Genomic DNA, 18,240 nt, shown 5'->3' with positions numbered 1-18,240 from the left:
CTAAAAGAACTATTTCAGCCATGTTCCTTACACTTTTATATATTTCATTTTTTTTCCAGTTCAGATTTTTAAAAATGTCACTTGTGAGTTTTCTTTGTTTTTTTTTTTAAGCTTTTTTAAAATTTTTATTTATTTATTTGACAGGGAAAGAGGGGGGAGAGAGAGAATGGGCATACCAGGGCCTCTAGCCACTGCAAACAAACTCCAGATACATGTGCCCCCTTGGGCATCTGGCTTATGTGGGTCCTGGGCAATTGAACCTGGGTTCTTTGGCTTTGCAGGCATATACCTTAACTACTAAGCCATCCTTCCAACCCTTTTCTTTGCTTTTTTTTAGAAGTGTGTTAATTTTCAAAGATTTAGAGACCTTGCAGGTTTCTTTTGTCAGCTGATTTTTAAAACTCAGTTCTATAATGATGAAGATTTATTTCATTACTTGTTGAGACTCATTTAATATAGCCAGTAAAAATGTGTTTGAACCTTTGGAACTTGATTTTTTTTTTATTTTGCTGTGATTTTGTGGAGAGATTAATATTTGTCATTTAAACCAAGTTGCTTGGCTGGATTAAATTCTACATTGTTAACTTTATATGTGGTTTTCCTAGTTAATTCCAGAGGAAACTATGAATATTTTCAACTACACTTTGTCAAGTTGTCTATTTCTTCTTTCATTTAATGCTAGGTTTTGCTTTATGTATTCTGAAACCATTACGTAAAATGCGTTTGCATGTACATTTGTGGTTGTTTTTATGAATTCAGCCTTTATCATTAAGAAGCATTCTTGTCTCTAGAAATACCAGTCTTCAAGTCTAGGTTGTCTGTGCTGAGACAGTCTCTCCCACTCCGTCCTGGTGCCATATGCAGAGTGGAAAAAATCTCATGAGGTGACGTAGTGAATTCCAGACTAGGGCCAGAGCAAAACCCTACCTTGAAAACAACAACAACAACAACATCAACAACAACTATTCTAGGGCTGGAGAGATGGTACAGTGGTTTTCATCTATCTGTCTAGGTGTGTGCGTGCCAGGGTATCCTGCCACTGCAAATGAACACTAGCTGCTTGTACCACTTTTTGTGTCTGGCTTACATGGGTGAGGTGGCTTGGGAATTTAACCCAGGCCAATAGGCTTTGCAAACAAACACTTTTAATGGCTGGACCACCTCCCCAGCTCCCTGTTTCAAAGTTTAGTTGGGTACGTTTGGGCCCTTGACTCTAGGGCTAATTTTGTCAAGGGTGGGACCCTTCTGAGGCTCAGTGAAGCATTCTAGGTTCTCAGTGAGGTCTCTCCACTTAAAATCAAATGCTTCCCAGCCCTGGGTAAACTTAAACTTACCCAGCATTTCTTTACGAAACCATGTGGAATCTTACCTACACAAGTGCACAAGTCAGCAACAACCCTAAACTGTGCAAATTTCTGTAGCTCTTGCTGGTCCCTCCCTGTGCCTCAGCCCACAGGACAGGCTAGGCAGAGGTGGGAGCTTTCTTGTAAGATGTTCTGGAGTTGTTTTCCTTCTTTGGAGAGCCCCAACCTTTCTTGTTGTGCCGGGTCCTTTCTCGTTGCTGTGAACAGATACCTGAGCAGAAGCAGCATCTGGAAGGAAAGGAGTCTAATTCAGCTTACAGTTTCAGGAGGACGTTTCATCGTGGTGGGGAAGGGACAGCAGGCCGGCGCAGGAAGCTGGTGTGTCACATTGCAATACAGACAGAAAACAGAGAGAGACAGACAGAGATAGAGACACAGATAGACGCCTGGTTATAACACCTCAAGGCGTGCCCCCAGTAGCCCGCTTAAAGGTTCCCCAACCTTCCCAAACAGCATCAACCAGCTGGGGATTAAGTGTTCAAGCTCGTGGGCCTATGGGGGCCATGTTACATTCAACACTTTCTTTCTGCTCTGTGTCTGAAAACAAACTCTTTTGACCAATTTTCTAGTTGTTTATAATTATAGGATAGTTTGGGTGCCTGGTACTCACTGTGATGGAAGCAAGGTTGTATATGTTTTTAAGTATCCAAAATACTTTTCTTTCCTAGTTGTGCTTTCACATATAAGCTTCTCATTACATGGATATTATACTCTCAGGAATCATCCTTGGAATGTTTTTTAGAATATTGGCTATGTCCTTCCTGTTTCTTGAACTGATGTTATTTCATTGAGGACCAGCAACACTTCCATTTCAACTTGAATATCATTTTGGTGTTACCCATTCTTTTCAATTAAATAATGATTCGGGGGAAAGCCTATTAGCAGTTAAAGTACTTGTCTGCAAAGTCAAAAGACCCAGGCTTGATTCCCCAGTACCCATATAAAGCCAGATGCACAAGGGGGCACGTGTGTCAGAGTTTATTTGCAGTGGCTAGAGGCCCTGGCACAATCATATTCTCCATCTCCCTCCTTCCCTCTCTCTCTTTCTCTCTCTGTCAAATAAATAAATAAATAAAAAAGATTTTTCTGGGGCTGGAGAAATGCTTGAGCAAAGGACCAAGGTTCAATTCTCCAAAACCCATGTAAGCCAGATGCACAAAGGGCACATGTATCTAGAGTTCGTATGCAGTGGCTGGAGGCCCTGGCGCACCCATTCTCTCTCTGTCTGCCTCTCTTCTCTCTCTCTCTGCTTGCAAATAAATAAATTTTTTTTTCTAAAAAGCCTAAGTTAGTCAGAATTGGTACTCTGAGAGCATTCTTTAAATGTGTTGGGGTGGATGGGGAGACCGACCATAACCAGTCACTCATGAGCGGTGCTGGCTTCTACGGCCATGTCCTCTGACAACAGGGCACAGGAGCGCTTCCCACAAATGCTCTCTTCTAATCCCCCCGTAATTCTCGCTACCATTATAACTGTTATTCCAATTTTACAGTTGAGACAACTGAAGTGCAGACAGGTTTAGTAATTAGCTAGGACCCGACCCGAGCAGTTGTCTAACTTGTACACTGTGCCATCTCCTGTCTGCTGTATCACTTCAGAAGTCGCATATTTCGGGACTATGGATACATTTGTTTCACATTATTCCCAAACAGGTGCTGATATTTTCAAGTTTGAAATGCTCTCTTGTTACTGTCCCTGGCTTTGGTGTTTTGAGACTGCAGAGTTTTAACCTTGAAACTATAGCCACTTTTCCCACATTATGAACTATTTCCTTAAGTTTGATTCTTCTTGGAGTCGATGCGCTCAGTGGAACTACTGAGACAAAGACGTAGATAAAACGAGTAAATTTTTCACACATTTTGTCCACAATGCATCAGAATGCCGGCTACTCCCCAGGGCAGCATTTTTAATTGGCCTCTTTGGCTAACCCAAAGTTTCAAGCTGTCTAATGGTGGAATTTGAGGCATCATGACATATGGGCCAAGGAGATATTTTGGGGAGAAATCCCTTCCCTGTACCTCCCAAATCCCTTACAGACCCCCTTTCTCCAGCAGTCCCTCCTGCAATGTTGGGGGGAGGGCCTGGGCTTGGGGCACCTCTGCCAGGATCCTGCTGATCTATGTTCTTGTCTGACACTCAGCAGCTGTCGTAGAGGCGTGGGCTGCAGGCGCTGTTCCCCATGGGCCGTGTGCAGGCCACAGGCCGGGGACTCTTTCCCGCCTAATCCAAGGGGCACTGGCCGCAGGGAGGGAGACAGCTGGGTGTAACTGATCTGCAAAGGAATGGAATGGCGCAGGCCTCCCAGCACTGGGCCGGGCTGTCTGCAAGCTCCCTGCCCCAGCTGCCTAGCTTTAACCCTTCCTTGTCTTCTCTCTCGGTTCCATCCTAGGAGTTGATGTCACCCTTTCAAAAGACCCAGCCCTGTGATAGTTACTGGGGGCGGGGGCTACACAGGCAGGAGCAGGTAGCTGAGATCAGATTTGAAGAGCTTCCTGTCTTAGAATGCCACAGGTCTCCTGATAGCCCCATGGGCGACTTGGATAGTATGGCCTGTGGGTTACAGCAAGGAAGCTGTCTTGGGTGAGGCTTCGGAAAGAATCCATGTGGACATAAGAAAGGCAGGGGCACCAGGTCTGGTGTCTGGTGGTCCCCCTGTGTCGTGAGACCTTGAGTGAGTCACCATCTGTCTTTGGGATCCATTTCCTCATGTGAAGTGCAAAGAAGACAACCCTGATGATTCTCCATCAGTGTAAGAATAGCTCCGATCATTAAATGCCTTCTTTGGGCCGGACTCATGACGAAATTGAGTCATAGGCAGAATAAACTGCTCGCCTGTTCCGAGCCACAGCCTGACCCCACAAACTAGTCTCTAGTACCACTTCCTGCGCCCCCTTCAACTCCATCTCTATCCAGTAGCTTTGCCGGGTGGATCCGAGGCAAGGTGGCACAGCTGGCTGGGGCACAGAGTCCTGAGCCTGCTGGGTGAGGACGGGCCTTGAGTTACTGCTTCCTCCTGTCCTGGGCCCCGTTGGACCGGGATCCCTCGCAGCTCGGCTCCCAGCCTCACGTATGGGCACAACCTCTGCTGCTCCCTGGCCTTTTCCCATCTGTGATCTCACTTGACCCTCGTTGCCAACCCTGGATCGAGAACCTGTTGTCCTTTTCACCATGGGGGACAGAGGCTTGAAACATGCCAGTGCCTTTCAGCTTCTAACTGACCGAAGAGTGGCAAGAGCCCTCTTCTGCCCCTCCCACCTCCCAGAGAAAGGGCCTGAGTACCAGCTACCAGGCCCCCAATGTTCCCCGGGTTCTCTCCCCTGGTGGAGGAGGGAAGTTGGAATGTGGAGTCTGGAGGAACAAGTGTGAACTCAAGTCCTGACTTGTCTGCCCCAGCTGGGCAATGGTTTACCCCTTCTAGGCTGCATGTTTCTTATCTGTTGTGAGTGGAGATTGGCTACATAAATGAATGACTCCTGAAGGCAGACTTGCACCGTTGGTAGATCGTGGGCCCAGGCTGGTATCCAAGCCCCAGACAGGAAGAATCTAGAGCGATGTTGTAAGTGAGGCCTTGGGGCCCCAAGAGAGGGATCTTCTGGACTAGAGTTTTGAAGCTGCTCTACCGGGCAGACAGGGAGTGTCTAGGGAGAGAAAGGGACAAGTTGTTCCAGGTAAGGCAACAATGCAGAAGCAAGAATGGACGCTGGGAGAGTAGCAAGAGCATAGCTTGGGTTTGGCTGGCTATGAGGTAGGGGAGTCCCGGATAGAGGGACACAGAGTCTCATGGCAAGCAAGAGCTGAGCAGCAAGCCTAGAGAGCTAGAGAGTAGCTGAGGCTGATAAAATGAGCTTTCAAAGGTGGCAGTCCTGGGCCAGGTCCCCACCGCGCTGCCTGCCCACTTCCACCCACTCTCTTCTGGACAAGGGCTGGGGGGAGCGGCGGGGAGGGTGCAATTCCAACTTAGAAAAGACAGCTGTACAGGCCTCCTGCCTGCTGCAGGGGATTAACTGGCACCACCACAGTGTGTTGGGGGCACCTGACTCCCCAGCTCTGCCTACCCCAGCAGACTTTAACTCCTTGCTATCCAGTCTCCTACACTTCAGACCTGAAAGTACACTCAGATTCTCTTTGTTTCAATGCTATCTGTTTTGTGCTGGAACCACAAATCAATAAAGACCCAAGGCAGGGTCCACCGGCCAGAGGTGTAGGGACCCATCTGCATCCCTCTCTAGTGAGCGAGGATTTCCCTCCATAATTCTTTCTTTCTGTCTCCTCCTAAATCACAACCTTCCTCAAAACACCAGGGAAGCCTTTCCTTGACCACATGCCCTGGCTCTCCTGGGCCCTTTGGTGTCCTAGCGTCCTCTTCCTCACTGTCTCTACTTCCTCCATGAAAAGACTCAACTTCCCTTCTTGGCCGCACAGATGGACCACATTCTGCAGGATCTGTTGCCGTAGGTGTGGCCACATACCCAGGTTCAAGTCAGTGGGGCACTAGTGAAAGGAAGCCAGTCATTGGTCCAGTGACCCACACTCCTCCAGTCTATATGCCCTGAGCCCCCAGGCAAGGGCCCGGCAGACATGGGCAAGCCACCACAGGAGGGTCTCCAGGGCACTCCGTACATGAAGTTCCAGCTTCCATGGACCAACTATTTTGGCTTAGAAACTTTCTAAAATATTTTTAAAAATATTTTTGTTAAAATATTTTTATTTATCTGCAAGCAGAGAGACAAAGAGAGAATGGGCATGTCAGAACCTCTCATTGCTGAAAACAAACTCCAGATGCATGCGCCACTTTGTGTATCTGGCTTTACATGGGTACTGGGGAGTTGAGCTTGGGTTGTTAGGTTTTGCAGGCAAGCACCTTAACCAATGACCCATTTCTCCAGCCCTAAAGACTTTTTTGATAGGAGGGGAAAATACATTTTTATTTTGTGGAACCCCAGAAAGATCTGATCGCTGCACACACACACACACACACACACACACACAATTAAAATAAAATCTAGTGTCCCATCTCTTCCACCTCTAAGGACCCAAGCAGGAAGAGGGCCCAGGAAACTGGGAGAGACTTAGGATGGGAAAGCTCAGTGGATAGGAGAGGGGGTTCCGGAGACAAAAGGAGGCTGGTAAAGTGGCACACACAGAGGTGGGAAGATGGTTGGGTGGGTAAAGAGCTTGCCTCGTGATCATGGGGAGCTGAGCCTGGAGGTCCAGAACCCGCACAGGTGCTGAGCTTGGTGGTACATGAGTGTAACCCCGGCACTGGGGAGACAGCACCCAGGGGGTTTGCTGGACAGCCAGCCTAGCTGATCGGGGAGCTCCAGGTCGGTGTTCCTGAGGATCAACACGTGAGACTGCCCTCTGGCCTTCACACCCACACGCACTCACCTGCCAACACACATACGCTCACGCACACACACATGCATGCCTCCAAACTTGGCACATGCAGCCTTTGACCTTCAACTTGAAATAGTTCCTGAATTTACTTTTTTCCTTCCCCAAACCAACAAGACCTCAAGACCTTGAGTGGTCTGAACCTTGGACAAACGCAGAAGGCAGGACCGTACATTGCCTGTGTGCAGTGACCCTAGGGACAGGGCCACTGCCTAGAGGTGATGGGCGTTGGGGAGGAAAGGGTTAAGGGGTCCGTCAGTGGGACTGGCTCTTCTCTCAGTGAGGGCAATAAAATCAGCATGTCGCCTCCAATTTGCTGCGGCCTGACCTTGAACATGAATCATTCCATCACAATGTCCTTACTGATTTCCACAGGAAGAGGATTAAGCCCAGAAAATCAGGGCGGGAACTTGAGCCTTCACCACGGATAATGGGATGGTTCTGCAGCTCAAAGCCCCTCGTGTTTGCAAATAACGTCATAGGGGGCTGCAGGCTAGGGAGCCACCCTGCTTGGCCACCAACTCTCGAGTGGCCAGGTTGGTCCTGACTTTCTGCGTCCCTGCCTGTAGGATGTGAGGCTTCTGGGTTTGTGTGAATGGGGAGGAACCTGAAACATGCCGGAGACGCCACTCCTGTCCCTAGAGCTTTCAGTCTGACGCAGCCTATTCACTCTCTTGTGTATACCATGTGCTCTTTGGGACCCCCAGAATCAAAATGGCTGTTTTAGGACCAAAGTTCCCACTGCTGTCTGGAAGAGTCAGAATGGGTCTGCTCAACCCTTCAAAGGAATGAGAGAGATTAGGGTATGTGTGTGTCCCACACAGGACGATAAAAGAAGTAGGCGATTGGATGGGAACCAACCCACCGTGTTCCCTTTCCCTTTAACATGTCCTGGGGAGCCCAACATGTCAGTACACAAGAAGGCTGTATAATCTTCTAAAGTTCTGCAGTCCCGGGTTGTTTAATCATTCCCTATTGACCGGAATCTGAAGTTATCTGCTTTTAAATATGAGACAATGGTGCACTCTGCATCCTGGCATGGGTGTCTTTATGTAGATTCTCTCTTTAGATGTAGTGTGAGTTTCCTGCTGCTGCTGTAACAAGCATGATTTAGTGGTTTATATTCTCAAAGTTCTGGAGGTCAGAGGCCTGAAATCAGCCTCGCTGGACTCAAACCAGAAGCCAGGAAGCTTGTGGTTCTTCTGGAGGCTTGTGAATTTCACCTTCTCAGGGCTACCTGTATCTCGTGAGTGGTCACCACTTCCTCTAACCTCAAAGGTCTTCCCTCCAACCTCTTTTATCCCCCCCACCCCGCTGCTTCCCTTTTCTAAGGACCTACCTGGATAATATACAATGATCTCTCCATCTCAACATCCATAACCTAGTCACATCTGAAAAGTCCCTTTTGAGGCTGGGCATGGTGATGAATTCCTATGATTCCAGCGCTTGGAGGCTGTGGTAGGAGGATCACCATATGTTTGAGGCCAGTTTGAGGTGACAAATTGAGTTCCAGGTCAGCTAGTCCCGCAACATCTTCACAGATTAGAAGTAGGCATCTTTGCAGGATCATGATTCACTCTATAACAGCTGCCTAAAAGTAGTATGGCTTAGTCAAGATATTTGGGTACTTTTATCTATGCGTGTGAACATGAACACACATGTGCCATAGCACACATGTGGAGGTGTCATTGTTAGAATCAGGTGTCCCCCATAAACTTGTGTGTCATGAATGCTTGCTTGGTTTCCAGCTGATGGCAATTTTGGAATTGGAGTCTCCTTGAGGAGGTGTGTTGCTAGGGGCGAATTTATGGGTGTTACAGCCAGCTTCCCCTTGCCAGTGTTTGGCACACTCTCCCACTGCTAGTGTCCATGTGATGTTGGCAAGGAGGTGATGTCCACCCTCTGCTCATGCCATTGTTATCCTCTGCCATCGTGGAGCTTCCCCTTGAGTCTATAAACCAACATATACAACTTTCTACCAATCAGCTGCTTTTGGTTGGGTGCTTTCTGCTAGTAACAAGGAAATAACTGTAACAGGAGGTCAGAGGGCAACCCCAAATGTTGGTCCTCAGCTTCCACCATGTTTGAGGCAGAGCGTCTCATTACTCATGGCTGTGAGCACCGGGCTGGTTATCCTGTGAGCTACTGGACTCTCCTGTTTTCTCCTCCCGTCTTTGGCAGGCTAGGATTACAGACACTGGCTATTGTGTCTGGCTTCACGGAGGTTCTGGGGATCTGAACTCCAGTCATTAAGCTTGCTCAGTAAACACTTTACCCACTGAGCACCGAGACAGCTCCCAAGACTCAGGATTTATCTCTTCTTCATCTTGCACTGAAAGAGCTGGTCTCCCTGGTAGTGAGTTGGGAAACAGCACTTGGAGTTTTAGCCAAAACTTTGGGTGAAGTTAGCTGCAGGGACTGCTTGAGTGAGAATGGACATGTGTAGAGATGAACGGGCAGGCACACCATGGTTCCCTAGGAAGCTATGGGCCCCTGTGAGGAGACAATGAGAGTTGTCTAGGACAGCGAGGTCACCAAGGGCCGATCTGACATGGAGAACAATCATCATCAATAATGGGCTGTTGAGAAGCCCTGCCCACACCACCTCTGGCTATAACAGGAAGCGGAGTCTAGAAATGTTCCTCAAATACAGCTTTGGCTGCATCTCACAAGGTGAGTGTGTCATAAGTTCATCAGCAGCCAACTAAAATGTTGGTTAATTTCCATTTTGGTGTTTTCTGTGACAAACAGTAAGTTTTGCCATTCATTTACAAAGATAGAACATTCTGATCTTTTCTTTGACCTGCCACCATCTAAAATGTGTTGCTTAAGAAACTGTACATCGTTTTCATTAGGAACAGTTGAAGGATGAAACACTGGTAAAAATGAATCCAAGTCTTCCAGCTAGACACACTGTGGTAACAAAGTGTTCTGCTCCCCCTGTGTGCGTGGAGTCCCTTGGCTAACTTGGACTCTAGGAATCTCCCCTGTGTATTGAGGGGTGCTTCTCTGGCTCCTTGTCTTCCTCTTTCTCACAAGGGACACCCAGCAAAGCAGCCTCCCGCATATTCCTCAGATGTGCCATCGGTCCTTTAAAGTGGAGTGGGCCCTAAGCAACTGCCGCTGGATTCTTCTGAATCCCAGCCCAACCAGTGTGCAAACAAAACAAGACAGACAAGGCACCTTTCAGAGCTCCCTGGGTGAGCGGTAGTGACCCACACGCCATCTCTTCCAGGCTCTGCCCCATTCACACTCTCTATCGGAAGCACCAGTCTCCAGCCTCACAGACCACTCTTCAGGCCCTCACTGGGAGCGGAGCAGGGGACAGCTCCCCAGTCTCCAATACCCTCAAACCTTCCACACACCTTCCTCCAGAAACCAGTCCCTGAGAATTTCAGTCTCCACAGCAGACACCAACCAATGGCCTGCCCAAGTGGGGCATGTTGTTGGGCACAGATTGGGAGGAGAAGTTGGGAAGAGCCCAAACACAGTGTCTCCCCGAGCTGACACTGCTCCATGCTCAGAGCACACCTGCCACCCTCAGAGATGCTCCGGAACCTCTGGCGGTTTATTGATCCACAGACAGAACATAGTTACAGAAGCTGACGCAGCTGCCTCCACTCACAGCGGCATCAGGGCGGTGCTGGTGCCTGAACAGCATCAAGGGCCTGACTTTTGGACCCAGCACAAAGGATGGGAGAGGACACTACAGGGTGGCGTGTGGACAGGAGCTCTGGTCCTGGCCTGAGGACACTCTGGCTAGGAAACAGTGTGTGACAGACGCTCAGGGACACACATACAAGGCTGCATTTTCACCAAGAGACACTCTCATCTCCTACCAGCCAGCCCCAAGCAGTGCAGAGCCAGGGATTGGCTGAGCCACGCTTCCCGCAGACATGGGCTGCGCTCCAGCCTTGGAGGAGGCAGAGCACAGGGCGGCAGCTGCGCTCGCAGATCGAAAGCGCCCGTCACACAGCGAGAGCCCCTCCGAGGAGTGGACTACACCCCAGCATCCAAGATGAGTGCTGCTGGACCCTTGCTGAGGGATTCATGCCTTCCACACCTACCAGGAAGCTGGCTTGGGGGTGAGCCTGTGACACTCAGAGGCACAGGCCTGGGCCTGCTCTTTTAAGTAATAGAACACCAGGGCACCCTCTGGGGAGGGAGGGCATTTGAAGGTCAGCCTCTGGGCCTGGCTTCACAGAGCTGCCCTGGAGGACCTGCGCCCTCAAGCCCACCCGCTTTGCTTTGGAGGAGCCCTGCGGCCCAGTCTCTGCAGGACTGTTCGCTGCCACCACAGCCTGTTCTACGATGCCTGTGTTTCTCCCGTATCAACAGGGCCACGTTGTCAGCTGTGCTTGGTTTGGGGTCTGCTTTGATTACAAATGTCCCAGGAAAGCTGTAGGCCCCTCCACCAAAGAAGCCTGGCCAGAGTCACAGATGCACAGGGGCTGCTGTCCCTGGGTCACAGAGCAGAAACACTGAATAGTGGCACTTTCCCATGTGTGGAAGGCAGGGGACCCAGAGCTACAATGGGCAAATGGGGCCCATTCTGGTCCTGCGAAGAAGGCTTCTTCCCATCCACCGTTCCACACTTGCTCATACCAGCTCTCCATCCGGCTGGCCCCTCATCAGCCACCAGAGCCAGCTGGAAGCAGAATGTGGGGGTGGCAGGCTGGCCCGGCTGGCCCTACCAAGGAGCCTCAGGACCACTGGCAGGCACAGTCCGTGGGCTCCTGCACTGTGTAGGGCACCCAGGTGGCATTGGTGGCACAGAAGAGCTGCACGGACCGGCGCTGCAGCCCCACTTCACGACAGCATTTGCAGAAGCGGGCGTAGGTGTTGATGTTGTGGTTGTAGATGCTGGCGGATGGGCACCTCCCGTCGCAGGACACGAGGTTCACCTGGAGACCGACAGGCCAGTGAGACAGCCTGAAGAACACCCTCTCCCCTCTCCCCCATGCCCATCTTCGCCTGCCCTTCCACCCGGCGGGCGCCACGCACAGGGGTGTTGCTCCTGCAGTCGTTCTTGCGGATGGTCATGCGGATGGTCACCTTCTTGCAAGAACGTCCATCCTCCTTACCTGGAGGGACAAGCTGGGGGTAGTAAGCTGTGACCTGAACAGTCCCATGGGGGCATGAGGATGGGCCAGTCTAGAGCATCCATCTTCCAGGTTAGTGCCCATGCTGGAGAATCCCTCCCCATCATGGAGAAAATGTTCTAACACAGCACCCTGGCAGAGGATGGAGTTGGGGAAGGCAACAGCAGCAGTGTGAGCAAGTCAGACGGAGAAAGCCGCCTGGATGGCCGGCCAGGTCTCCTCGGGGCCTCTGCACCGGGGGAGAGGAGGCTGTGGGGACAGGCGCATGATGTCTTCTCATCCCTTAGGGGATTGTGGGCATGGCTTCACTTCTCTCTGCACTTCAGTTTCCCTACTCTGAGAGGGCATCAAGAAGTAAGATCCTGGGGCTAGAGAGGTGGCTTAGCACTTAAGGCACTTGCCTGTGAAGCCTAAGTACCCAGGTTCAATTCCCTAGTACCCATGTAAGCTAGATGCAGGAGATGGTGCATGCATCTGGAGTTAGTTTTCAGTGCGTGGAGGCCCCGGTGCTCCGATTCATTCCCTGTCGTCATCTATCTGTCTATCTCTCTCTCTCTCTCTCTTTCTTTCTTTCTTCTTTTTTTTCTGCTTCTTTCTCTCTCAAATAAATAAATAAAAATATTTTTCTAAAGAAGTAAGATTCTGCAACTTCCTGAGTGAAACCTCGGTCCCTAGAAGGACGCTCTGCACGGCAGGTCTGTGGGGCATTCCATATTTGTCCAATGTGGCCAGGGATAGAAATTGATGAGGGGAGGGTTTCTTCTGCCTGGACCACACCTCGAATAGATAACCACTCACATGGCCCACTCTTGCCTCGTCTCCATGAGCAGTTTTCTCCAATAATCCCAGCCCCTCCACACGTCATTCTCCTTCTAAATACTCACATTCACATTTCAGTACCCATTTATGATGATAGGTTCTTTGTCTTAATGAAGTTCTCCAGAAATGTATTCAATTTGGGCCCCACAATACCCAATGCCTCCATCCTCCTGGACTCTTCACTTTTCTTCTGTCCCCCTACAGTTCCATGAGGCTTTCTTTATGCTGTGCCCACCGCTCCTGAATCAGTGCCTGGCACACAGTTGGTGTTCATGGACTTACTATGTCAGCCCAGGAGCCACCAGAACCAGGTGTGGAGAACCCTTTCTCTTGACCTCTGAGCCTCGCTGCACAGAGGCAGAAGTGAGGACTGATCTGCCCACAGCACTCTGGGACTTAGACTGAGTGTCCAGAGGAGCAGGCAATGGTGGCATCAGACATCCGTGGGTGCCAGGCTGAGTGGGAGCTGCTGAAGCGTCCACAGGTAGCCCAGGGGGTATGTCTCACTGCCCCCGGCACGCATTGTAGGCCAGATGGCTCTGCCAGAGACAGGGAGCAGGACCCCCACCCTTCGCTCCCAGAGCTATGACCACCTGGAAGAAGTGACACAGCTGGAAATGGCAATGTGGCCATCTCTCTAGTCCTGTGGGCTTCTAATGGCAGTAAATGAGCAGCAGTGGGCACTAACCCATGGAGGAAAAGCCAGCAGGGATCATGGGAAACAAGTCCCCAGGGAACCTGGGGAGAGAACCATCACTATGTCTTAGATCACATGGGACATGCAGGAACCATGAGACAGAGGCTTGGGGACCAGCCAGTGAGGTCCTGCGCCAGCTTCCTGTGGCACACGATGGCAGCATAAAAGGGACCGAGCTGAGAGAGCCCTGGTGATGGGCTCCGAGCACCGAGGACGAGGGCAGGTTCCTGGGCAAAGGCCAAGAGGCTAACTGGCCCCTTCAAGCATACATGACTGGGAATGCCCATCTGTGCGCACAGGGGCCTGAGAGCCAGGCAGGAGAACAGATTCGCAGAGTTCTTGTTCCTACAGTCGGGGGCCTGGAGTCCCAAGCCCGACTCAGGTGACATCTCCAAGACCGGGATCCCAGTCACGAAGAATCGATGCTGGGGACACATGGGTTGGAGTCCTTGTCAAGGACAGAAGGAGGCAGAATGACTGGGGAGCAAATGCCTGCCCAACTGCAGTGTCCCTCCTTTCCAGCAAGCAGAGGCCTGGTATTGGGACAGAACTGAGAAATGCGTGTGGCCTCTGAGCCTCACGTGGGTGTGTTAGCCTCTGTCTATTCCCTGTGTGGTCTCCGGCTGCCTGCATGTTGGTGCCCGTGTTCTCAGCCATCCTAGGTGGCAGGGTGGACACCTGACCCTTTAGGCCCGACACGACATTCTGTCCTCCCAGCACCCCTCACCCCGCTCTCCCACCGTGCCCACTCACACGTCCTACAGCATCCTTCCAAGGAAGGGACCACGGAGCCCCCGACCTACAAGGAGAGAGGGGTGAGTCGCTGGGGAGACGCTTGTTCCAAGGATCCCAGTGATTGGCAGAGAGCTGGACATGATGGTGCATGCCCGTGATGCTAGCTCGCAAGTGAGTAGCAGACAGAGGCTCCCGGGACCCCTCAGCCCATGCTCCTGAGCACAGGCCTGTGGCCGCGTTCCTCCCCGCCTCTGGTCAGTGAGGCCACGCACCCGTGGCCTGAGGCCAGCTGCGGGAAGAGGCTCTGACCTTGGCGCACTCGGTCTCGTTGAGTGGGGGGCAGCTGATCGGCGAGCGGACGAGCACGGCACCCAGGGGAGTGCCGCCACAGTGGTGGCGGGCACAGTCCGCGATCCAGGACGCACCGGGCTGAGAAGAACAGGGGTGGGCCAAGGGGGCTTCAGACCAGATCGATGACACAGCCCAAGACAGAGGTAGCCTAGCACATGGCGCTGCCCAGGACCTCGTCTGTACCAAGCCCCAGCAAGGTCCCCAGGCAGGACCTTCGTCCTGCTGTCTCCCTTTCCAGGACCCCTTCCGAGGGGAGCTCAGGCCGCTTACCAGGAACAAGGACGTGGTTCCATTGGGGAAAGTGAAGAGGCAGGACACGTTCCTGCAGGAGCCGCAGCAGGCAGCCAGGTCCCGCGGGTGCTCATACTCTTGGTTCTAAGAGCAAGGGCAGGGCCAGAGACGCCAGCTCGGCACCCCCTCATCTCCAGCTGCCTGCCCCCTGCTTGTTTCTAAGGGCCCAGGCCCGAGGAGAGCCCCTGTGGGTGCTCAGAAAAAGGTATGTCAGCCTCCCTGTCTCTTGGATGGATAGGCAGGTCCTTGTCTCTATCAGAGGTTCCATTACTGGCAATGTCTAGAGGGCACCCCCACTCTTCCACGGGGAGTGTTCTGGCCATCAAAGGGTCAGTCTGTAATCCAGAGAGACCTACCTATTGGAGTCCCAATTCCTGTGGGAGTATCTACAAATAACCAAACTTCCCTGAACATCAATTTTCTCTGTTGAAAAATGGACATAATTCTAGCCTCTTTTAATCAAACTACGTTCATTCTGCACTTGGTAGAAGGCACTCGCTGTTGTGGGTACTAGACACATAGAGGCCTCAGCAAATGGTAGCAACAACGACGCAGTCCCAGAGCGTGGGGAAGGCCGCAGGCACTGAGCAGTGGCTAAGAATTGTGTGTTCTCAATCACCAAGCCAGCTAAGATGTGCCCATGTGTGCAACAGGGCACATCACGGGTTCACAACTGCTCTCTGACTGAGGCCTGCTCAGAGGGAGGGAATTCATGCCTGGTATTGAAAACTTCTGCCAGGCATGGTGGCACACGCCTTTAATCCCAGCACTCAGGAGGCAGAGGTAGGAGGATCGCCATGAGTTCGAGGCCACCCTGAGACTCCATAGTGAATTCCAGGTCAGCCTGGGCTAGAGTGAGACCCTACCTCAAACAACCAAAAAAAAGAAAAGAAAAGAAAGAAAGAAAGAAAGAAAACTGAGTCAAGAACCTATGGCTTTGAAGGACATAGGCCCTAGAGAAAAGCTACCATCGCTCTTTTGCTAAATGGATACACTGAGTACATCAAATTCCTTCTAAATGTATATGTTTATGCCCTTTCATTCAAGTCAGTCTCACTTTTGGTTAGAGAGGCTTCTTTTTTTCACAGATGGTGGTGAATATTGGTGAGGTAGCTTGAATATGATAGTGTAAATGTATGTTCCCTCCCAGCCTGGCCCCTTCCCATGGAGGTCTCCCCCGGCCTCTCCCAGTCTGGCCCCTGCCCATGGAGGCCTCTGATAAGCACTTGTTGGTCACTGTCTCAGACTTCATTTTTATGGCAGACAGCAGCCTCCTGAGGACTTGCCCGGCCGGCCCTCCTGAGCCCGCACACCACACCGCACCGCACACTGTCCCTACCGCCTCACAGTGAACGTCGCACAGCACGGAGGTGGTGTTGATCTGGTAGAAGCTGGTGAGAGGGTCAAGCACATCTGTGCACCGGGAGGTGTGGCACACGCCATCTGCAGAGAGTTCCACCACCGTCTGGCCCGGCTGCATCACCCCCAGCTCGCGGCTCAGGCACACAGGGGCCTTCACTAGGTTAGCAAGCAGGGCGGAGCAGTCACAGAGAGGCAGCCACTTAACCCTGGCCCCAGCGGGCACCCCTTGCCCACGCTGGCTCTCCCGAGGCTTCCTTCTCCCTACTCACCACACTCGTACTTGGCACAGCCGCACACATTCTCCTCGCTGCCCATGAACGCTTCATCCAGCTGTGACTTCTCCCACTGGTGAGGGAGAGGAAGTCAGCACCCAGAAAAGGGGCCAGTCTTACACTCAGGAACACTCCGTCACCTGTGCCTCTCTGCGTCAGTTAACCACCCTGTACCTAGCAGGAGGTAGTTGGCAAGCCTGGCGAAGCCCTGGAATCTCAGTCACTCTCTGGCCTCCTTCCCTCACTAAGTGATCACCAGACAGCTACTGGCCACAGTCCCACCTGCCTCACACCTACTTCGTAAGGAAGGGACAGGGGACACAATGAGAGGGAATAAGTGCTGGAATAAGGCAGGTGTATGTCGTCCAGGAAAGGAGCTGAAATCCTCTTTCCGTGTCTTAAAGTGGTTTCACTGGCTGCCCCACCGTGGCTGTGCAGCCTGCTGGTTAAGGGCCTGGTCTCTGGAATCAAAACTCCAGACTCTGACCCTGGCTCTGGCAATCGCTGGCCTCATGACCTTAACCTCAGCCGCTGTGTCTGCATAATTGAGATCATCACAGAATCAGTTACTTGGGATTGTCAAAACTTGATGTGAGGACACATATGAAAGCTTGGAAAGGTCAGCCCTGCGGTCAGCGGCCACCACCTTCACCACTACCATTCCCTCCTTCATCTTCACCATCCTCACCGCCTCCTCCGTCACCACCATCAGCAGCACAGCTCTGAGGCGTGACTAAACCCACTCCACAAAGGAGGGCACAGTGCCCACAAAGCCAGAGGCAGAGCTTAGGTCCGAGACCCTGACCTAGGAACCTGGGGCTCTGTGCTGCACTGAAGGAATGGGGTCTTCAGGGGGAGGAGAGAGGGAAAGAGCAGAGAGGCAGACCATGCAGGGCGGACAGGGTTGAGTGTTCATACCAGATGACATCGGGGCACTGGGATGGCATCACAGTCACACTCTGAAAAACAGGGGAGGAGAGCCAGGCATGGTGGCGCACACCTTTAATCCCAGCACTCAGCACTCGGGAGGCAGAGGTAGGAGGATCGCTGTGAGTTTAAGGCCAGCCTGAGACTACATAGAGAATCCCAGGTTAGCCTGAGCTAGAGTGAGACCCTACCTTGAAAAACAAAAACAAAGAAAAAAAAAAACAGGGGAGCAGAAGGAGAGCCACTGTGGAGACCTGGAGAGTTGACCTCAAAGGAGCCTACAGTGGTGGAGCCCCTTCCCCAACGCGAGTCTGACTGGAACTCACCACAGGACTTGTAGGGGCAGCAGCGGTCCGGGCTCCACACCTCCACCAGCGACGTGCCCAGGCCGCACTGCGCGTGGGGGCAACGGGAGCTCTCGCACACTGGACAAGGGTGAGGCATTAGTCTCGGGTGCCTTAGAGTGTGCCTCCTCAGGATACAGCACTGGCCTCTCAGGGGCACCCCACATTCCTTTTACACCCCCATAATGTCTCCAGATGACCCCCAAAGCTGGAGTCCAGGGTGGCCATCTCTCACGAGGCTAATTTGGGAGGTCCTGGTGCTGTGCCCGGGGGCACTGGAGCCCCTTCCCACGTGGCCCTGCGCGGCCAGGACTCACCACACTGGTAGAGAGGGCAGCACAGCTCCGTGCTGTTCTCCTGTACCGTGAGCACCTCCCCTTCCTGACAATCGGGGATGGGGGCTGGACACTCGCCACAGGCTGAAGGGAAAGAGAGGTCACCGTGGTCACGGAAGAACTGGGCACCTCAATAGCCAAAAGCAGCATTTCAGACCAGGGTCTCATGTGACCTCCTTGTGTTAGAACTAGACATTCTCCCTAAGTCACCCACTGTCTGGCCATGAGCATTCCAGTCCATGGGTG

General features: G+C 52.0%; 1 protein-coding gene across 1 annotated transcript in view; it reads right to left on the bottom strand.

Moving 5' to 3' along the window:
* Positions 1–10,304: 10,304 nt before the first annotated feature.
* The window catches only part of Otog (otogelin), an 81,699-nt gene continuing 73,763 nt past the window's right edge, over positions 10,305–18,240 (bottom strand). Inside the window, exons 47-56 of the mRNA XM_045146332.1 lie at positions 17,977–18,078; positions 17,642–17,740; positions 17,307–17,347; positions 16,386–16,461; positions 16,094–16,272; positions 14,734–14,838; positions 14,422–14,541; positions 14,131–14,176; positions 11,764–11,843; positions 10,305–11,663 (exon numbers count right to left, since the gene is read on the bottom strand). Of these exons, the coding sequence (XP_045002267.1) occupies positions 11,463–11,663; positions 11,764–11,843; positions 14,131–14,176; positions 14,422–14,541; positions 14,734–14,838; positions 16,094–16,272; positions 16,386–16,461; positions 17,307–17,347; positions 17,642–17,740; positions 17,977–18,078 (1,049 nt within the window). The 3' untranslated portion in view covers positions 10,305–11,462. The remainder of the gene's footprint in view (positions 11,664–11,763; positions 11,844–14,130; positions 14,177–14,421; positions 14,542–14,733; positions 14,839–16,093; positions 16,273–16,385; positions 16,462–17,306; positions 17,348–17,641; positions 17,741–17,976; positions 18,079–18,240) is intronic.

Source organism: Jaculus jaculus, chromosome 3 (genome assembly GCF_020740685.1).
Source record: "Jaculus jaculus isolate mJacJac1 chromosome 3, mJacJac1.mat.Y.cur, whole genome shotgun sequence".
In the NCBI taxonomy this organism is placed as follows: domain Eukaryota; kingdom Metazoa; phylum Chordata; class Mammalia; order Rodentia; family Dipodidae; genus Jaculus; species Jaculus jaculus.
This window is presented reverse-complemented; position numbering and strand designations above follow the sequence as displayed.